Source organism: Botryllus schlosseri, chromosome 3, assembly GCF_051294905.1.
Source record: "Botryllus schlosseri isolate E-star chromosome 3, Bs_hap1, whole genome shotgun sequence".
NCBI classification, from domain to species: Eukaryota; Metazoa; Chordata; class Ascidiacea; order Stolidobranchia; family Styelidae; genus Botryllus; species Botryllus schlosseri.
The window spans coordinates 36,046,183-36,067,606 of NC_137238.1; the positions used below are offsets into that span (position 1 = coordinate 36,046,183).

Sequence of the window (21,424 nt, forward strand, 5' to 3'; positions counted from 1 at the left end):
CACTGTTGGTACAGACTGACCTTGGCACCGCGCAAATACGATCCGTAGCATGCTATTAGGCATTACGATATTCACAATGGAACTGAATTTGCACAATTGCCGAGTATGTTGCGTCATTCATTTTTAATTTTCAATCTTGAATTAGAGTATGCAATTAGTCCGTATTTGGTTAGTTGTGATACACAATGCTGCATAGTATGACACCGAACAAAATTTTATACTCCTTGATTCTTCCGATCAGCTGTTCAATATGAATACGTTCTCTCGCCATCTTTCTTGTTGTGGAACAGTCTTGCTCAGGCATTTGACGTTGTGTAAATCATGTGCAGGAATATTTAAATCTAGATTCAATTTCTTGATTTCAGACTCAATGGTGAATCCCTTTTCTGCCATGATAGCATTGCCTGGCTCACCATAGCTGAACTCCATCATTTTCTTGCATTTCTTGTCGAATCCACATATTTAACTAATATTTCGATCTGAAATGCTCCCTGTGAACAGTTCCTGCATAAAAGTAAGTGTACCACAATCCATCAATCCTTTCAAAGTTGTATGTGATTTATTGACAGTCAATAATCATTCTAGATTTGAGAAATCATGAATGAATGCAAATGGTGCTTTTTTACGAACCACATATCTACATGGCCAAATCGCGATTTAATGAAGCAGTTACATGTGGCTGAACCAATTGTTTAATAGTATGCTTACAGCAATACCATAAATTTGACGTCAGTAGGATAAGTCGGACAATTCAGAAAGAATTTAATGTAGTCTAGCATAAAATTTCAGCTTCTCCGCATCTTTTGACATTATGATGCTCCTCTGAGAACTGAACTTCACTGGCAATAATTGTCCGTCAATTTGTAATTTTCCTGGACGAGTTCCCTGTTTTGTGCTTCTATACTTCTTCCAGAAATTTGATTTTCTTGCGTTTTATCCATCGACTTCCTCTTTCTGCAGCTTCATAAAAGAAATCCATCAAGCCTGCACAAAATATATAATATGTTTATTTTACAGAGCAATACTGCTGTGCAAGCACGTATCAAGGCGTACTCGTCCGACTCATGCAACGTATCACCGCTACCAATTTCAACCATTCATCTCATTATTGAATATATATTGCTCTCAACAATTTCAATACATTACACACCATCAAGCAACAAGACTGGAGTGGAATAAAACTAGACACACACCAAGTCGATTGTGGCATCAAGTGTGACTGCATTTCAGATTGGACTCATTTTGAAACACAGAATTGTTTCGTCTAGATTATGTCACGATTCAATTTTTGGTACAATAATAGATATTTTATTTTATTAATAAAATGAGAATTCAGATGACTACAAGGAAGTCCACATGCCTTTATCCAGATTTTACATTCTTCCATGCATGTTATTGGCTCTGGGAAAGGTAAAAGCACACACTAGGAACGGTCTGGGTAACCATATCCATATTACACAGGCTATTAGCACAGTGTTTATCCGGCATTTATCCTGATTCAACACACGAGCTAGATTTCAGCTGGGAACGGATCATGTTGCCTAACATATATCATATTAATATGATCATTGAATATACATACAGGTGTCCAGTGTAACAGTAATTTGCTAGATAATGATACAGACTTTAGACTGTACTATACACGAATGTCGATTCCATAAATAGAACGCATATAACGCCAAGCCCACATAATGGATACCACACATATCCTGACTCAAGATTCCTCTAATACATGCTATTCGGTACGACAATCCTATAGTATACGACTAAGGATAATACAGCAATAGTTGCTTCATCCGAAAAGTTGTCAGAAATTCATTCATTTGGACATACCATGCTGATGCGTGCTTGCCACCATTCATGCTTATTGTAGGTTATAACACTGCAAATACATACTAGCTCTACGTTATTACCATTCACCAAAGCCAGCTATTCCCAATTCAATGTGATTTTGCTAAAAACTTATATTTTTCAACCCTTTCCCATAAGAGCTCATAGTAAGCTTGCCCGGGCTTGTTCTTTGTTTACATCCTGCTGCAACCTGATTGGTTCGTGTCAAAGGTCACGTAAGTGTCTATTGCTTAGATTTGCTGTGGATTTGGGTCACCTGTGGCAGCCGTGCTCTATACTGCCCCTTACGTCAGTTGTAGTATTAACGCATCGTGCTTTCACTTCCTCTTTGGCTTCTGACCGCTTCGGCGGACAGACGTACAATAAAGTCTCTGCAGCAGTTGTTGAATCGTGTGTGATCAACTACGGACGGAGGTCTGTTACAATGGCGAGCACGCTAAAACGTTACTTCATTAATTTGGCTGCAATTCTGAAGATTCCTGGACAGTACCGGTATGCTGAAAGATAGGCGGAAATTCAATTACGGCATTGGCTATCTGAACCGATTGAAGAAGCAGTTTTGCATCGATGTGAGAAGTTTAAAGACTTGACTGATGGCTTCACTTCGTAATGACTGTTTCACTGGCGGAACTGATGTGAGCGCGCGTGGAGGGGATGGAGCTTGTGACTCTCCTGGTCCGATGTTATGAAGAAGGGATGGAGCATGTGACTCTCCCGTCGATGTGGCGCGGCGTTGTTAGGGTTTTAGTTTAGGGAATTGTTCATTGATGTTAGTTTAGGGTTAGTGTTCTGCTAATGTGACGCGGTCATGCGGATGCTTGCGATTTTGTTGGTGATTTTGAACTTGTCGGTTTTGATGTTGCTGTTTTTTATTGTAGTTTGTGAGAGTGCTTTTATAGGCACTTCTCAAGTTTGGTGGGGAATAGTGTGGCAGCCGTGCTCTATACTGCCCCTTACGTCAGTTGTAGTATTAACGCATCGTGCTTTCACTTCCTCTTTTCCCTCTGGCCGCTTCGGCGGACAGACGTGTAATAAAGTCTCTGCAGCAGTGGTTGAATCGTGTGTGATAAACTACAGACGGAGGTCTGTTACACACCCACCTTCATCATTGGTTTATTACCTTAGCCTCGGCGAAGTAAATAAGAGGCATGCACACTGAAAGAAAAGTAATGCCGAGAATATAATACGCAAGCGACAAAATGAGGTTGCATGTGGCGGAGGGCGAGGTCGAAGTTAGGTCGTGGTCCGGTAATCCTGAAGACTGGCTAGTAGAGAGAGAGAGAGATATGATATTCTTTTTCGCCTGCACCATCGAGATGCTTTGACGACGGAGTTGCGATACGGCCCCATGAGGTCATCTAGTCTGCGCCCCCGTTTTTTTCTCCTCCATGCTATCCATAATTGCTGAGCGCCTAGCAGGATAGCTGCGGATACCAATTTTCGAGTCTTTGGTATGACCCGGCCGGGGATCTAATCCACGAGAAGCCGGACGCATAACCATTACACTATCTCGCTGCTGGTCTAGTATAGGGTTACCATATTTTTGTGAAGCAAATTCCGGACCTTCTTTAGCGCCCACTAGCGGATTTTAAAATGAGGTGTAACACATTGACCGCCAAAATGACGTCACACTAGCAAAGCATTGGCCATCGACTGTATACACTATACAGAAATGAAGTGGGACATAGGTCATGAATTTGGCCATCTGTAATGTGAGCTCTGATGATTGCTACTTGCTAGGGTTTGCAATAGATTCCTCCACGGGCCGGAAGAAATCATCTGGCGGGCCGTGTCTGGCCTGTCAGTATTGTGTTTGACAGCCCTGCTATACAGTTAGGTCGGTGCGGCTATCTGTTTATGTGTTTTAATCAGATCCGAAACAGTATTTTTTTCCCCTTCCGCCCGTAAAAGCACTGATCTTGGGCCCACCATAGGGTAGTCGATGTAACTTGTTGGGCACTTACTATATGCATTTGGCTGTTAAATTTTATGTAAGAATTCTGTCAGTAAGATTGATTCTTCGATATATTAGGCTACTATAAAATGCACCAGCAGGTTGCACATCCGGTGATTTCCAAACTTTCCAAATCTCATTTCCCACATGAAAATGTTCCGCGGCAAAGCTCAAAACTTGATAAGCTGTTTACTAAAACAATTCAGCTTGCCTACACTTACTCACGGCCTAGGAAGCTGATTACGTCCAACATCATCACGATCCCCAGATAAAGGCGGACGACCCCAAGATTTGGAACCACTGTCTGTGATTGAAGCATCCAATCGGCCTTAACCAACTCTAGGAATATACCGTTAGCTTATAATTGTGATTACAATCAGACTTATTTCAGTAAATGATGGTTATTTATATTTATTTTGATTGCATTTTTGGCGAGGGTGGTGCCTGGTGCCCATACTAATATCATTATACGTTGCATTAACTCGCGCGCGGCGCTAAGAACAATTTTGAATAGCATAAATCTGCTTGAAAATAATATTGTTTACGTTGATTCACGAAAAACTTTTGAGCCTGCTTCCAGCCTTCAAAATTCCGGACATTTACGCATATTTCAGAAATTCCTCCCGGACGCAGATTTTTCAGTGAAATTCCGGACATGTCCGGGAAATTCCGGACGTATGGCAACCCTAGTCTAGTAGGCCTATTCATTTAGAAGAAATCTCAAAAAAGAGGACATTTAGGCGTCCCCCGCCGACACTTTCAAAAAGGTAAAAAAAGAGGACAAATCCTCTTGAAAGAGGACGTATGGTAACCAGACATGGGGTAATCGCGATTAGTAATCGTAATCGATTACGACGATTACAGCATTTTCGAGTAATCGTAATCGCAATCGATTACATTCGAAAAAATCCCGAAGTAATCGTAATCGTAATCGACTACTTCCCATATTTAATCGATTTCTTTGTGAAAGAACGATTACTTTTTATTTGTACAAGGACTGTGACATAAACTGAACACTCGTGAACAAGGAAGAGATATTATACCAGTTATTGAGAGCACAAACGTCTGATTTTCAAATGCCACTGCTCATTATTACGTCAGAGGTAGCCTATTAGCTTTGCTCGTCTTTGCGTAGGAATTGTCCACATATAGTAAATAGATATTCGATGTACATGAGTGTCATTGTAAGAAACCCACCGTGCTGTATATCGGGTTGTCAATACATTTCAGACGCCACTACCTCGCATCAGGATAATTAATCATAATCACCTCTCTGCCTAAGGTAAAATATCAACTTTTGTATTGATGTTTGGTTAGGCTTAGTTAAACTATAGAATGTAATAGTTCTAATTCTAGAGTTAAATGCAGTTTCACCGTTGCTGCTTGGCGAGCAGTAGACCTATATGGTACGAACGTACAGCAGACAAAGGTTTAAAATTTTGTACTCGTCAAATAAAACATTACGGTTTCCACAACGAAGCATTGAAATCAACAGCTGCTGATATATATCATAACTGGGCCGTTGTTTTGCCGTTTCTCGTAATGGCAGCTTGCATTACATTATCTGCATTAAGTTGAAGGCAGAATTTTATGTTCACTTCCTGTTGTTCTCATATTATTCTACTCAAAACGGGCGCCAATCGCTATTTCACAATTCTTTACCGAACATTTGGACTTGCCACCATAGCCATCGGCTTTTATACCATGTTGGCGTGGGTTGTAGCTAGAATCGATGTTCCCTCTAGGCTGCGTACGTGCGCAAATGCGCAGTGCTGACACGGTCTCTGCGCACGGAAAATCTAAGTTGCGGACAAAAAATCCGAAGTGATGACCTTTTTTTAGTCGTTTCGCACTGTTGTCCAATGGTCTGCGCAGTGAATTGGTGAGTGTACGCAGACTCGTTAAAAATTAGAGGGAACGTTGGCTAGAATCAGGATCAAAACAGCAAAAGCGTCCCCCAACCAAACTTTGGTCTTGGGCCCCCATAGGGTAGTCAATTTTCAAGTTGAAGATTTAATTTCATCAATAATATTGGTAATTGCATTATATTGCATTATTAATCCTATCTCAGCGCCCGAAGGTCAGCTTTACCTGAAGAGCGGGAGGCGTAATTCATAATTATAGCATCTGGTATCTTGCAATAATTACTTTAGGGCATGTTGTTAATTCGTGACCTCCGGTCTGTTATATAGCCAAAAGATATTGATTGTAGTGGCCCAAACAGCAGACTAAAAGAAAAATTTGCGTGAGACGCACACACAAATTGTCATGTCTAATGCTCTGTGGGTGCCCAGGTGGCATTTGCATCGTGGGCTCAGATTGGAAGGAAAGGACTGTTAGTCACGCCCACCCAGCGCGGCTATATTAACAATGGACACATACCCTACATTTTGGCCAATGTCTTTCTTTAATACCACACTTCGTGAAGTCTCATGTTGGCCGAAACTGCATATGACTTTTGATGTGTCAAGGAGCGGTATTGACTGGCACCTAAATGCCTATTACTATGAATTATACATGCTTTATTTCTTGGGGGGGGGGGAGACGTATATGCATTTCGAAATCAATCTATCTAGAGACATTTAAATCGCAAAGCTCAAATAGAAATTCCAAGTTAATGAAATCTCTCGAAAAGACTCCATAATTTATGTTGGTTTACAAACTACTTTTGAATCCCCTCCAACCACGCTTCCCACCCTATTGGGGAATTGGGGGTGCGGCAGTTATGAACCTGGCAAGAATGCAATTCATTGGGTGCGATAAACCGTCCTCTATAAAATGGGCAATGGGTACATTATGACGTAACAAGGAAATGGCCCATCTTTTTTTAAAGACAGTTGTTATATCATTGGGCCTTTCCAGCGCAATCCATGTATTGTCTTCTAATATAACTACTACGATGCAAAATAAATGTAATCGTGAGTAATCGTGATTACTTTTCCAATGTAATCGTAATCGTAATCGACTACTTCCCGATTTTGCTGTAATCGTAATCGTAATCGTAATCGCAAGATTCAGAAGTAATCGTAATCGCAATCGATTACATTCATGAAGTAATCACCCCATGTCTGATGGTAACCCTACCCAATGTATCTTGTGGTGTTTCAAAAGTCAACTAATAAATGTATCAATGAGTTGCCGGCACATTTTGATTGCATTTTGCAATGTCCTTGCACGCCTGAATGAGTTTGACTTGAATATAAATACCACTGTGATTCTATTAGAATTTTTGGCGAAAATCGGTGATCGGGTGAATCATGGAAATATACTCGGGTGTCATTACGTTTTGTGCTTTGGAAATTACATCGGTATATTCGGGAACCTCTTGCCATACTATTTTTTGGTGATGTATTCAATGACAAATGCACGTAAACGACTGTTTTCGGGTGTAATTCCAGGTATTATGACGAAAAAACAATTTTAAGAAGACGAATAGATACCTACTACAAAGCCGTTTGACTGAATATTTTGCAGAGAAATCGTCTGAAATGTGTCGATGATAACGCTCAACAGACCAGATCTATCGACATTCCATAGGTATAAATACATTTCGAAGAGTGCGGGAATGGTTTCACACCGGCGGTTGCTACGAAGAATCATCATTTACCCGAATCACGACGAATAGTAGAACACTTTTTTGAAAGATTTAGGCTCCGGACTCTACATATATCTCATCAGAATCGAATTGAAATTGGACATTTTCGAAATTTCGATAATCCGGACACAATTATGGCCCCAGATCGACCCTTGGGACGTCGACTTGAATAATAATTTTTGTATTGATGGAATCGGTTAGACTAGTAGAATCCATTTCAAAAAGAATTACGCTCCGGACTCTACATATATCTCATTAGAATCGAATTGAAATTGGGCATTTCCGAAATTTCGATAATCCGGACACAATTATGGCCCCAGATCGACCCTTGGGACGTCGACTTGAATAATAATTTTGGTCTCGATCGAAGCGACCACACTAGTAGAGTCCATTTCAAAACGAATTAGGCTTCGGACTCTACATATATCTCATTAGAATCAAATTGAAATCGGACATTTTCGAAATTTTGATAATCCGGACACAATTAGGGCCCCAGTTCGACCCTTGGGACATCGACTTGAATAATAATTTTGGTATTGATGGAATCGGCTAGACTAGTAGAATATATTCTGAAACGAATTAGGCTTCGGACTCTAGATATATCTCATTAGAATCGAATTTGAAATCGGACATTTTCGAAATTTTGATAATCCGGACACAAGTATGGTCTCAGTTCGACCCTTGGGACGTCGACTTGAATAATAATTTTGGTCTCGATCGAAGCGACTAGACTAGTAGAATCCATTTCAAAACGAATTAGGCTTCGGACTCTACATATATCTCATTAGAATCGAATTGAAATAGGACATTTTCGAATTTTTGATAATCCGGACACACTTATGGCCCCAGTTCGACCCTTGGGACGTCGACTTGAATAATAATTTTGGTCTCGATCGAAGCGACTAGACTAGTAGAATCCATTTCAAAACGAATTAGGCTTCGGACTCTACATATATCTCATTAGAATCGAATTGAAATCGGACATTTTCGAAATTTTGATAATCCGGACACACTTATGGCCCCAGTTCGACCCTTGGGACGTCGACTTGAATAATAATTTTGGTCTCGATCGAAGCGGCCACACTAGTAGAATCCATTTCAAACCGAATTAGGCTTCGGACTCTACATATATCTCATTAGAATCGAATTGAAATCGGACATTTTCGATATTTTGATAATCCGCACACACTTATGGCCCCAGTTCGACCCTTGGGACGTCGACTTGAATAATAATTTTGGTCTCGATCGAAGCGACTAGACTAGTAGAATCCATTTCAAAACGAATTAGGCTTCGGACTCTACATATATCTCATTAGAATCGAATTGAAATAGGACATTTTCGAATTTTTGATAATCCGGACACACTTATGGCCCCAGTTCGACCCTTGGGACGTCGACTTGAATAATAATTTTGGTATCGATCGAAGCGGCCACACTAGTAGAATCCATTTCAAAACGAATTAGGCTTCGGACTCTACATATATCTCATTAGAATCGAATTGAAATAGGACATTTTCGAATTTTTTATAATCCGGACACACTTATCGCCCAAGTTCCACCCTTGGGACGTCGACTTGAATAATAATTTTGGTATTGATGGAATCGGCTAGACTAGTAGAATCCATTTCAAAACGAATTAGGCTTCGGACTCTACATATATCTCATTAGAATCGAATTGAAATCGGACATTTTCGATATTTTGATAATCCGGACACACTTATGGCCCCAGTTCGACCCTTGGGACGTCGACTTGAATAATAATTTTGGTCTCGATCGAAGCGGCCACACTAGTAGAATCGATTTCAAAACGAATTAGGCTTCGGACTCTACATATATCTCATTAGAATCGAATTGAAATCGGACATTTTCGATATTTTGATAATCCGGACACACTTATGGCCCCAGTTCGACCCTTGGGACGTCGACTTGAATAATAATTTTGGTATTGATGGAATCGGCTAGACTAGTAGAATCCATTTCAAACCGAATTAGGCTTCGGACTCTACATATATCTCATTAGAATCGAATTTGAAATCGGACATTTTCGAAATTTTGATAATCCGGACACACGTATGGCCCCAGTTCGACCCTTGAGACGTCGACTTGAATAATAATTTTGGTCTCGATCGAAGCGGCCACACTAGTAGAGTCCATTTCAAAACGAATTAGGCTTCGGACTCTACATATATCTCATTAGAATCGAATTGAAATCGGACATTTTCGAAATTTTGATAATCCGGACACAATTCGGACCCCAGTTCGACCCTTGGGACGTCGACTTGAATAATAATTTTGGTATTGATGGAATCGGCTAGACTAGTAGAATCCATTTCAAACCGAATTAGGCTTCGGACTCTACATATATCTCATTAGAATCGAATTGAAATCGGACATTTTCGATATTTTGATAATCCGCACACACTTATGGCCCCAGTTCGATCCTTGGGACGTCGACTTGAATAATAATTTTGGTCTCGATCGAAGCGACTAGACTAGTAGAATCCATTTCAAACCGAATTAGGCTTCGGACTCTACATATATTTCATTAGAATCGAATTGAAATAGGACATTTTCGATATTTGGGTACCCGAATTACAATTAGGGCGCCGCTTGACCCGGGGCTTCTCTTCGTCCAGCACTCTGTTGACGAGCAGCTGATATTGTACAGCTAATTTTTGTGTATTAGTAATCTGTAGTAATGTTAGGGTTACAATACCTCCTTTAAAGAGGATTTGTCCCATTTTTTGACTATTTTGAAAGTGTCCCGGGATGACGCCCAAATGTCCTTTTTTTAGATCTTGTCCTATTTATCGGCGAATTATGGTTAAATATAGGGTGAAATTCGACTGAAGTACAGTACATCGGCACCGGAGTAACGTTCCGCAGGACATTCCGCGAGCTGAGCTGAAAAGTCGACATATTTGTCTGTTCGATTCTAATGAGATATATGTAGAGTCCGAAGCCTAATTCGTTTTGAAATGGATTCTACTAGTCTAGCCGATTCCATCAATACCAAAATTATTATTCAAGTCGACGTCCCAAGGGTCGATCTGGGGCCATAATTGTGTCCGGATTATCGAAATTTCGAAAATGTCCAATTTCAATTCGATTCTAATGAGATATATGTAGAGTCCGGAGCGTAATTCTTTTTGAAATGGATTCTACTAGTCTAGCCGATTCTATCGATACCAAAATTATCCTTCTAGCCGACGTCCCAAGGGTCCAACGGGGGCCATCGGCATATATGTGTCCGGGTTATCGAAATTTCGGAAATGCCCAATTTCAATTCGATTCTAATGAGATATATGTAGAGTCCGGAGCGTAATTCTTTTTGAAATGGATTCTACTAGTCTAGCCGATTCTATCGATATCAAAATTATCCTTCTAGCCGACGTCCCAAGGGTCCAACGGGGGCCATCGGCATATATGTGTCCGGATTATCGAAATTTCGGAAATGCCCAATTTCAATTCGATTCTAATGAGATATATGTAGAGTCCGGAGCGTAATTCTTTTTGAAATGGATTCTACTAGTCTAACCGATTCCATCAATACCAAAATTATTATTCAAGTCGACGTCCCAAGGGTCGATCTGGGGCCATAATTGTGTCCGGATTATCGAAATTTCGAAAATGTCCAATTTCAATTCGATTCTAATGAGATATATGTAGAGTCCGGAGCGTAATTCTTTTTGAAATGGATTCTACTAGTCTAGCCGATTCTATCGATATCAAAATTATCCTTCTAGCCGACGTCCCAAGGGTCCAACGGGGGCCATCGGCATATATGTGTCCGGGTTATCGAAATTTCGGAAATGCCCAATTTCAATTCGATTCTAATGAGATATATGTAGAGTCCGGAGCGTAATTCTTTTTGAAATGGATTCTACTAGTCTAGCCGATGCTATCGATACCAAAATTATCCTTCTAGCCGACGTCCCAAGGGTCCAACGGGGGCCATCGGCATATATGTGTCCGGGTTATCGAAATTTCGGAAATGCCCAATTTCAATTCGATTCTAATGAGATATATGTAGAGTCCGAAGCCTAATTCGTTTTGAAATGGATTCTACTAGTCTAACCGATTCCATCAATACCAAAATTATTATTCAAGTCGACGTCCCAAGGGTCGATCTGGGGCCATAATTGTGTCCGGATTATCGAAATTTCGAAAATGTCCAATTTCAATTCGATTCTAATGAGATATATGTAGAGTCCGGAGCGTAATTCTTTTTGAAATGGATTCTACTAGTCTAGCCGATTCTATCGATACCAAAATTATCCTTCTAGCCGACGTCCCAAGGGTCCAACGGGGGCCATCGGCATATATGTGTCCGGATTATCGAAATTTCGGAAATGCCCAATTTCAATTCGATTCTAATGAGATATATGTAGAGTCCGGAGCGTAATTCTTTTTGAAATGGATTCTACTAGTCTAGCCGATTCCATCAATACCAAAATTAATATTCAAGTCGACGTCCCAAGGGTCGATCTGGGGCCATAATTGTGTCCGGATTATCGAAATTTCGAAAATGTCCAATTTCAATTCGATTCTAATGAGATATATGTAGACTCCGGAGCGTAATTCTTTTTGAAATGGATTCTACTAGTCTAGCCGATTCTATCGATACCAAAATTATCCTTCTAGCCGACGTCCCAAGAGTCCAACGGGGGCCATATATGTGTCCTGGGTGCCGAAATTTCGGAAATGCCCAATTTATATCCGATTCTAATGAGATATATGTAGAGTCCGAAGGCTAAATCATTTTAAAAAGTGTTCTACTATTCGTCGAGATCATATATTCAGGAAAATGATGATTCGTTATAGCAGCCGCCGGTGCCAAACCATTCCCGCACTCTTCGAATTATATATTTATACCCCAGGATTGTCGATAGACATGGTGTGTTGAGCGTTATCATCGACACATTTCAGACGATTTCTCTGCAAAATATTCAGTCAAACGGCTTTGTAGTAGGTATCTATTCGTCTTCTTAAAATTGTTTTTTCGTCATAATACCTGGAATTACACCCGAAAACTGTCGTTTACGTGCATTTGTCATTGAATACATCACCAAAAAATAGTATGGCAAGAGGTTCCCGAATATACCGATGTAATTTCCAAAGCACAAAACGTAATGACACCCGAGTATATTTCCATGATTCACCCGATCACCGGTTTTCGTCAAAAATTCTAATAGAATCACAGTGGTATATAAATAGCCAACCGCTGCTCCGTGACTTTATTTGAGCGTGCGGCGGGGCTGGAATAGCTCGTGTGCTAGAGAGTACGTGCATCTTTCTGTGAGGAATAAGACTTGCGTGAAAAGCAATGCATCGGCGCAGTGAAAATATATTATAAGCCGGCAACCCATTGATATTCTTATGAGTCTACTTTCAGACAGCACAATGAGCAAGGGTGTAGACACGACATTATGAAATGTTAACGCACTCTTAACCAGGCAGGCAATTACTGTAGCAAGTAGCTAATTTCTATATATTAGTGTGCGATATATTTAGAGGTGATCAGTTATGAAATACTTCTTATTTGTGAAAGTAGAATTTACCTACTTGATCTATATACATCATCTATCAAAATTTTTATCAAATCGATACACCAGAAGATTGCACTTGCAGTATAACGTATAAGTATAATGAAAACATAGGAGGGTGCCGAAACGACTTGAAGTAGTCTTATTACGTTATTATCAGGCACCCATCTTAGCCTACACTATACAGCATGTAAATAAAAGGCATTTGCACTGGATTTAAGTAAGAACAACACAGAAGGAATAGCAACAAAAATTGCTTGCATGTGTCAGTAGCCGAGGTTGATATGTCAGATTGCGGTCTGGAAATCTTGAGGGCCGACTAGTATTAATTAGTAGAAACTGCTGGTAGTTACCACTACAGGTCCGACATACTTGATAGAGCAATGCGTTTTCTTGTATTCCACCCCGATCATATGGTAGTTGCTCTTCAAAGAGCCGGAGGTGTGTCATCTATCTTTTCATTATAACGCAGTCTTTGTAGTGTTTTGGAATAATGAAATTATCAATGAACTGGTACTGATACTTGGAATCAATCTTCTTTATGCAATGTTCTGCAGATCATTGTCTATTTAATAGCATTGCTTGCAACCATGAAGGGCCGATCTGACCTTCGAGAAAAACTGGAGAATGAAATGAAACGCCGTATCATGATATTCGACGGCGGGATGGGAACTATGATCCAAAAACACAAGTTCGAGGAAGATGATTTTCGTGGGGAACGCTTCAAAAACCACCCTTGTTCCTTAAAAGGAAATAATGATCTTCTAAGCATCACAAAACCGGATGTTATCTACGATATTCACGTAGATTACTACAAGGCAGGAGCAGATTTCGCGGAAACGAATACATTTTCTGGGACTTGCATCGCGCAAAGTGACTACCAACTTGAAGATTACGTTTACGAATTGAATAAAACGTCGGCGGAGCTAGCGAAAAAAGCAGCCAAGCACGTCTCGGCATTGACAGGCTCTGAAAAATACGTGGCAGGAAGTTTAGGTCCCACAAATCGCACTCTATCTTTGTCGCCGTCTGTGGAACGTCCTGATTTTCGTAATGTTCATTTTGACGAGCTAGTAGACGCTTACTGCGAGCAAATACGTGGATTAGTCGATGGCGGAGTTGATATCTTGTTGATCGAAACTATTTTCGACACTGCCAACGCGAAAGCGGCTATTTTCGCTATTGATAAGATTTCGGACAATCCAGATTACAGCCATGTTGCTGATTTACCTGTGTTCATCTCAGGCACTATCGTTGATAAAAGCGGGCGGACTTTATCAGGGCAAACAGTCGAGGCGTTCGCGATTAGCGTATCTCACGGAAATCCGTTGTGTATCGGTTTGAATTGCGCGTTGGGAGCTTCAGAAATGAGACCTTTCGTGGAAGCTTTAAGTAATTTTACAGACGCGTACGTTATTTGCTACCCGAACGCAGGTTTACCGAATACGTTCGGCGGTTACGACGAAACCCCTGAAACGACATCCTCGTTTTTAGCGGAATATGCGACGTCCGGTTTTGTTAACATTGTAGGAGGGTGTTGTGGTACTACACCTGACCACATACAAGCGATCGCGAACGCTGTGTCTACCATACCTCCAAGGAAATTAGCTAAAAACATGGACAGCAACTCGATGTACTTGTGTGGGTTGGAACCAGCGATTATTAACAAGCTCACAAACTTTGTGAACATTGGAGAACGTTGCAATGTTGCTGGATCGCGCCGTTTTGCGCGTTTGATTCAGAAAAATAATTACGAAGACGCAGTCGAGGTCGCTAAGCAACAAGTCGCCATGGGAGCGCAGATATTAGATATCAACATGGATGACGGAATGTTGGATGGTAAACGCGCGATGGCTAGGTTTGTTAACCAACTTAGCGCGGAACCAGAGGTGGCGAAAGTTCCGTTTTGTATAGATTCCTCAAACTTCGAAGTTATCTTATCTGGATTGCGCTGCACGCAAGGGAAATGCATCGTGAACAGCATTAGTCTTAAAGAAGGTGAAGATGATTTCATCTCGAAAGCTACTACCGTAAAACGTTTCGGTGCCGCTGTCGTAGTAATGGCTTTTGACGAACAAGGTCAAGCCACCGAAACATCTGATAAATTCCGCATTTGCGCTAGATCTTACGACATACTCGTAAATCGCGTCAAATTCAACCCGTGCGACATCATTTTCGATCCAAATATCTTAACCATCGCAACAGGCATGACCGAACACAACGATTATGCGATCAATTTCATCGAAGCTATCAAAAAGATTAAGTCTGAATTACCGGGCGCTAGAATCAGTGGTGGATTGTCTAATTTATCGTTCTCATTCCGCGGGATGGATGCAATACGTGAAGCCATGCATTCTGTGTTTTTATTCCATGCTATTACGGCCGGAATGGACATGGGGATTGTAAACGCCGGGAATTTACCGGTGTATGATGATATTGATAAGGAACTGCTACTGTTGTGTGAGAATTTGATTTGGAACAAAGATGATGGGGGCACTGAGAAATTACTGGAATACGCTCAAACGAAAGGAAAAGGCGGTAAAAAAGTCGTTGAAACTGAAGAATGGCGGAATTACGACGTGGAAAAGCGCCTGGAACACGCTCTCATCAAAGGAATTGACAAATTTGTGGTCGAAGACACGGAAGAATGCAGGCAGAACTCGGAGAGATACCCCCGCGTTTTAAACGTCATTGAAGGCCCGTTGATGAAAGGTATGGGCATCGTTGGTGACTTGTTTGGGTCCGGGAAAATGTTTTTGCCGCAAGTAATCAAGTCGGCGAGAGTCATGAAAAAATCGGTGGGCTATTTGCTGCCTTTTATGGAGGCTGAAAAACAGAAAAGGGCCGATGCCGGTGAAGATTGCGATATGGAAGATCAATACAGTGGAACTATTGTGCTTGCTACTGTGAAAGGCGATGTGCATGATATTGGTAAAAATATCGTCGGCGTAGTGTTGGGGTGTAATAATTTCAGAGTTATCGATCTCGGAGTTATGACGCCTTGCAAGAAAATTTTGGACACGGCCATCGACAATAAAGCTGATATAATCGGGCTATCAGGTCTGATTACTCCATCACTGGATGAAATGATTCACGTCGCTAAAGAAATGGAGAGACTGAATTTCAAAATACCTCTGCTGATAGGGGGCGCGACCACATCTCAAGCGCACACGGCAGTGAAAATATCGCCACGATACAGCGAGCCAGCTATTCACGTTTTGGACGCTTCTAAAAGTGTGGTGGTGTGCTCGTCGCTATTGAACACAGATGCAAAAGAGTCTTTTGTGCAGGATATCAAAGAGGAATATGAGGATGTACGTAGTGATCATTACGATAATCTACATGACCGTGTATATGTACCTTTGACTAAATGCCGGGAGAGATGTTTCAAAATCGATTGGAATAAATGCGAAACACCGACAACGCCCGATTTTATCGGGGAGAAAACTTTTGTGAATTTTGACTTGGAGATGATAGTGCCTTACATTGATTGGAAACCGTTTTTCGACGTCTGGCAGCTTCGGGGTAAATACCCGAATCGCTCTTACCCGAAAATATTCAAAGACAAGACGGTGGGAGAGGAGGCGAAAAAGATATTCGAAGACGCCCAAAATTTGCTGCGCAACATCAAAAATCAGAAATTACTGACGGTGAACGCTATGGTCGCTTTTTATCCTGCTTGCTCCGAAGGCGATGATATTCAAGTTTTTACGACTGACGAAATGCCGAGACCTTCAAAACCTACCGCTACCTTCTACGGATTGCGTCAGCAAGCAGAAAAAGAGGAGAGATCGGACCCGCATTTCTGTTTGTCCGATTTTATCGCGCCGCGCGATTCCGGGATCAAAGACTATATCGGAATGTTCGCCGTGGGCTGCTTTGGAGCTGACGAAATGAGCAAAAGCTATGAAAAAAATCACGACGATTACAACAGCATCATGACTAAGGCTTTAGCTGACCGTTTGGCAGAAGCTTTCGCTGAGTATCTCCACCAAGAAGTACGCAAAAACTATTGGGGTTATTGCAAAGGCGAAAACCTTGAGGCTAATGACCTACATCGTATCAAATACTCTGGAATCAGGCCTGCGCCGGGATACCCGAGTCAACCGGATCATACTGAGAAATCCACAATGTGGGATCTCATGAATGCCAGAGAAAAAATCGGGGTCGAACTCACAGAATCGTTGGCTATGAATCCAGCCGCTTCCGTTAGCGGGTTGTATTTCGCGAACGAGAAATCTTCCTATTTTTCTGTCGGAAAAATTATGAAAGATCAGGTCACAGATTACGCGGGTCGGAAAGGAATGTCGGTCGATGATGTGGAAAAATGGCTGGCGCCGATTTTGTCTTACGACGCGTGATTTCATGTTGCTTTTTGTGTGCAATTTGCAGTTGAGCTAGTACTGTTCAAAAATAACTTGCAATTTCGGTATGTTACAAGGCTGTAATGTGGGTAATTCACCTCATCAGACTGGCTTGGCATAATCATTTAATGGTAATTGTTACGGGCTCAGTACTTTGCTATGTGCTAAGTAGATACTCATCACTCCTTTAAAAGTTCAACCCGCAGAAATATCTTGCACATCCACCAGTTGCGATTTGAAATTGTTCCTATCTGTTTTACATATGCAAATCAATTGCCTAAATATATTTCTAGATCTGACTTGAATAATTCTGTACATAAGAACTGTGGAATCTAAATGATAATGTGGACCACGATGTTGTTTCAAGATGTTGAGTTGTATCATTGAATGAACAACAAATTTATCAGACTTACAAATTGGAAATTTTTTAACTTGGATTACCGTACTCGACCTGTCAACTCAAATGTACATAACTCCTGTGTTCTGCTGTGTGTTTTGTATATATTTTTCTGTTTATTATTGTTTTCTGCAACTGCGTGTCAATTTCCGATTCTCTACCTATTCAAAAGCACCAGTTCTATCATGCCGGAAGTTGGTGGATTGTATATCAGATTTTCAGATTCCGATATGTTTGAATTGATTATTTACTATCAATTGTTAATGTTGGTAAGATTGTCAAGACCTGATTTGCGCATTTCCTTAAACTTGTGGTTTCAAATCTTTAAAATTTTGATTTATTATCGCCGCCATTGATGCTACTCTCAATTTCTGCAGATCGATTTTGTAAAACTAACAGTAAAATGCGTCTCACGTCGATGTTGGCGGTGTCCCGTAAGCTACCGCCCTCCAACAGAAGAACTATTCCGAAACCGGCCTTTCGAAGACCAATGCAAGGAAGATATATCGATCGGAAAAGAGAACCAAAGCCGTGGGAGACATGTATGTATTGACCAGGGTTGTAATGACTCGAGTCAAGTTGAGCCATTTTCAATTTATCACCGAATCTGAGTCAGGAAGCAAAGACTCGAGTCCAAGTCATAGGTTCACTGTTCAGTATCTAGTTTGAGTCATGTTCAACTTACTTCTGTGAAATCTCTTTGGGTGATATTGAAGGCCTCAAATGCATAATATACATATTTTCTCACTCTAAACATGTTCATTCAAACAGATGAAAGACAGTTTCTGGGCCTATTTTTCAATTATCGGAGCTAATATACGAGACTTGAATAAATCATATAGAAAGTGTCGAGTCATAATGACTCGAGAACAAGTCGAGTCATAATGACTCGAGAACAAGTCGAGGCAATACACGAATTGACTCGAGTCGAGTCATTTTCCATTTTTAAGAATATGACTCGAGTCATTACAACCCTGCAATTCGGACCAGAAACTGTCTTTTATGTGTTTGAATAAGCCTATTACGAGTAGAGGACCTCTGAGTAGTAATCGTTGGCACTCAAGTAGAAGTAACTACGTAAATTTGGACTCGAGTACAAGTGGAAGTGGTGAGTTCCAAGTATGTGAAAGAGTAAGTATTCTAGGACTAGTTTCGGCAAAAAAATGAATAGAATTAGGTCGATGCCCTCGCGTCATAGTAACGTAGACTTCGGAAGTATGAGCGATTCTGGAGTAGTGTTGTAATCAATCGAGTCATGACTCGGATTAACTTGACTCGAGTAATTTTATTCGGCGCGAAAAATGACTAGACTTGTGCACACCACTAGAGACATCCACAAGTCTTCTATCTCAGACCAATACTTGAAAAGTAGGCCCAGATACTGGCTTAATATCAGTTATGAACATGTGACAAAGAGTGAGAAAAATGAGTTTATTATGAATGCGAGGTATTCCAAATCACCCAAGAGTCTCACAGCAGTGAGTTTAACCTGTCTTGAACTCAATACTGGACAGTGAACTCTATGACTTGAACTCGGGTCTTGACGCTATGACTAGGACTTGACCCATTTCTCCATGACTTGGGCTCGGTGGCGAGTTGAAAATGGCTCAACTTGACCACCAACTTCACCACTATGTAAGCAAGATTGAGTTGTGACTTGGGTAAAACCTTGACCTTGAGTCACAATTGATGACATTACGATCTGTAAGCCATGTCATTCCAATTGTAACGTCGGCTCTTTTTCAGCAATGGGAGAAATAGACGAAGAAATCGTAAATGAATTCGGTGAGAAGGTCCCGATGCGTGAAAAGGTTCCAATCATTGTGGTTCCGGATTTGAAAGATTTCAAACTGAAGCCCTACGTTTCATATAAGTGAGTATCTGACGGTCGCGATTCCCAAAGATAGCTGTTCACTAGGGATGGGCAAATTTGCAGGGCTGTAATGACTCGAGTCATGACTCGACTCGAGTCACGATTTTTTGATGACTCGACTTGACTCGAGTCGTTTTATCAAAATACGGAAATGACTCGACTTGAATCAATCTGTGTGTTGACTCGACTTGGACTCGAGTCATTACGCATGACTCGAACCAAGTCATATGACTTGCGACTCAGACGGCCAAGACCGACATTTCATTATAATTTCGAAGAATAGTGAAGTAACCACACTGTTGGGATTTCGTCTATTGGTACTGGTACTTGAAAATGCGACCAGAAACAGCTAAAAGTGAGGAAAACGAGTATATTATAAATGCGAACCATTCTATATCACTAAACAGAGTTATGTAAATGGGGTTTAACAAGACTTTAACTGAAAACTGAGCAATTAACACAATGACTTGGACTCGGACTCGAGTGATGATACCATGACTCAGACTCCACCCTCTGCTCAATGACTTGGACTCAGACTTGACTCGGTGGTGAACGGAAAATGACTCGACTTGACTCGAGTCAAAACTATAAAAGTGAGATTGACTTGTGACTCGGACACTTGTGACCTGGTTACAGCCCTGGGCTCGACCCTCTACTCCGTGACTTGACTCGGTGGTGAATTAAAATGACTCGAGTCAAAACTATAAAAGTGTGATTGACTTGTTACTAGAACCTTGTAACTTGGTTAACGGGTCATTACAACCTGCCGTTAACTAACTAGATTGATAGCATGTACATTATGAACATGTACAAGTGTGCTTATCTTCCAGGGTCGCAAAGCATCACGAGCCTCCGTTGCAAAGTAAAAACTTATTCGACCTCTTCTACGCACCTCAAATACACGCGGATTTCGCCGGCACCAAGGTGGAAACCGTCCCCGAATCGAAAGACATGCCCGGTATCGCGACACGGTTAAAAAATGTGTTGACAAGGCGATCAAAAAGCAAATCCAGTGACGATATAGAGAAGAAATCATGATATATACACTTGATATTTTTATGTTTAATAAATTTGTGTCTGTTCTTTCAGTTTTGAATTGTTCACTCAGTTTTGAGTTCTAGTAAACTGTGGAGATGATAGTCAAACAGTACATAGTTTATTCTACTAGAAATATAAAGCTTGGCTGTCAAAGAAAAAGTATCAGTAATACATTTTTGAAAAGACAGCATTTAAAAGCAAATTTACCGCGTCAGGAACGTTGGTTTTCATACACTTTGGTCATTGACGATAGGTCGGTTTGCAATATATTCCGATGCAAGTAAATATATAAGGATGACGGTTGGTTCATCGCAACCATACTGGTGAGGCATTTTAGCAGCTCTTCCGATTATATCGAAACTTCACGCGTAAGTTGGCCTCGATATCCAGCATATTGCTATGATTTCAACTCGTCGAAATATATCGGTGTTTTTGCTGGAGATGCAAGCTATCGGTTTCATAGGTATCGAATTAAATATACGATGTCGGTTGGGATCTAGTGACAACCGCTTCGCCGGTTTTGTGCGATGAAACACTCAACGGTTATGCTTATGCAATCTTGTGATGTATTAATTTGATAAAAATTTTAAGAAGTTAATGGTGATGCCCGAGAATCTCAATTCGTAAACCACCTATTTCTCTGAAGAATTATTTGAAAAGTTCCAAACGGTACCACTGATCATCATTACTGCATGAACCGAATGCTAGTCAGTGCTCGAGATCAGGGGACCACGATCTGATATATCGATCTCGCCCTTACTATTTATTCAGAGTTGCCTCCTCTTTGCATCGCCTAGGCCACGGCG

At 41.0% G+C, this 21,424-nt stretch overlaps 2 protein-coding genes and 1 long non-coding RNA gene across 3 annotated transcripts; 2 read left to right on the plus strand and 1 right to left on the minus strand.

Annotated features, from left to right (window-relative positions):
* Positions 1–718: 718 nt before the first annotated feature.
* LOC145436424 (uncharacterized) lies at positions 719–2,076 on the minus strand. Its single transcript, XR_013914311.1, has 2 exons — positions 1,834–2,076; positions 719–984 (listed from the first exon to the last, which is right to left on the minus strand). It is a non-coding gene; the product is annotated as an uncharacterized LOC145436424 (long non-coding RNA).
* Positions 2,077–12,945: 10,869 nt separating this feature from the next.
* Positions 12,946–18,083, plus strand: LOC145436425 (methionine synthase-like). Its single transcript, XM_080313771.1, has one exon. The coding sequence runs from the start codon at positions 13,537–13,539 to the stop codon at positions 17,305–17,307; it is 3,771 nt and encodes a 1,256-aa protein (XP_080169897.1). The 5' UTR covers positions 12,946–13,536; the 3' UTR covers positions 17,308–18,083.
* Positions 18,084–18,085: 2 nt separating this feature from the next.
* On the plus strand, positions 18,086–20,668 carry LOC145436427 (large ribosomal subunit protein mL41-like). Its single transcript, XM_080313772.1, has 3 exons — positions 18,086–18,249; positions 19,454–19,580; positions 20,411–20,668. Exons 1-3 carry the CDS (start codon positions 18,111–18,113, stop codon positions 20,616–20,618), a joined length of 474 nt encoding a protein of 157 aa, XP_080169898.1. The 5' UTR covers positions 18,086–18,110; the 3' UTR covers positions 20,619–20,668.
* Positions 20,669–21,424: the final 756 nt, after the last annotated feature.

Excerpts from the sequence above, each read along its gene's own strand:
- LOC145436425 (XM_080313771.1), top strand. The coding sequence starts at position 13,537 with ATGAAGGGCCGATCTGACCTTCGAGAAAAACTGGAGAATGAAATGAAA.
- LOC145436427 (XM_080313772.1), top strand. The coding sequence starts at position 18,111 with ATGCGTCTCACGTCGATGTTGGCGGTGTCCCGTAAGCTACCGCCCTCC. Across the intron at positions 18,250-19,453 it reads ACCAAAGCCGTGGGAGACAT|CAATGGGAGAAATAGACGAA; the intron begins GTATGTATTGAC and ends GCTCTTTTTCAG. Across the intron at positions 19,581-20,410 it reads AAGCCCTACGTTTCATATAA|GGTCGCAAAGCATCACGAGC; the intron begins GTGAGTATCTGA and ends CTTATCTTCCAG.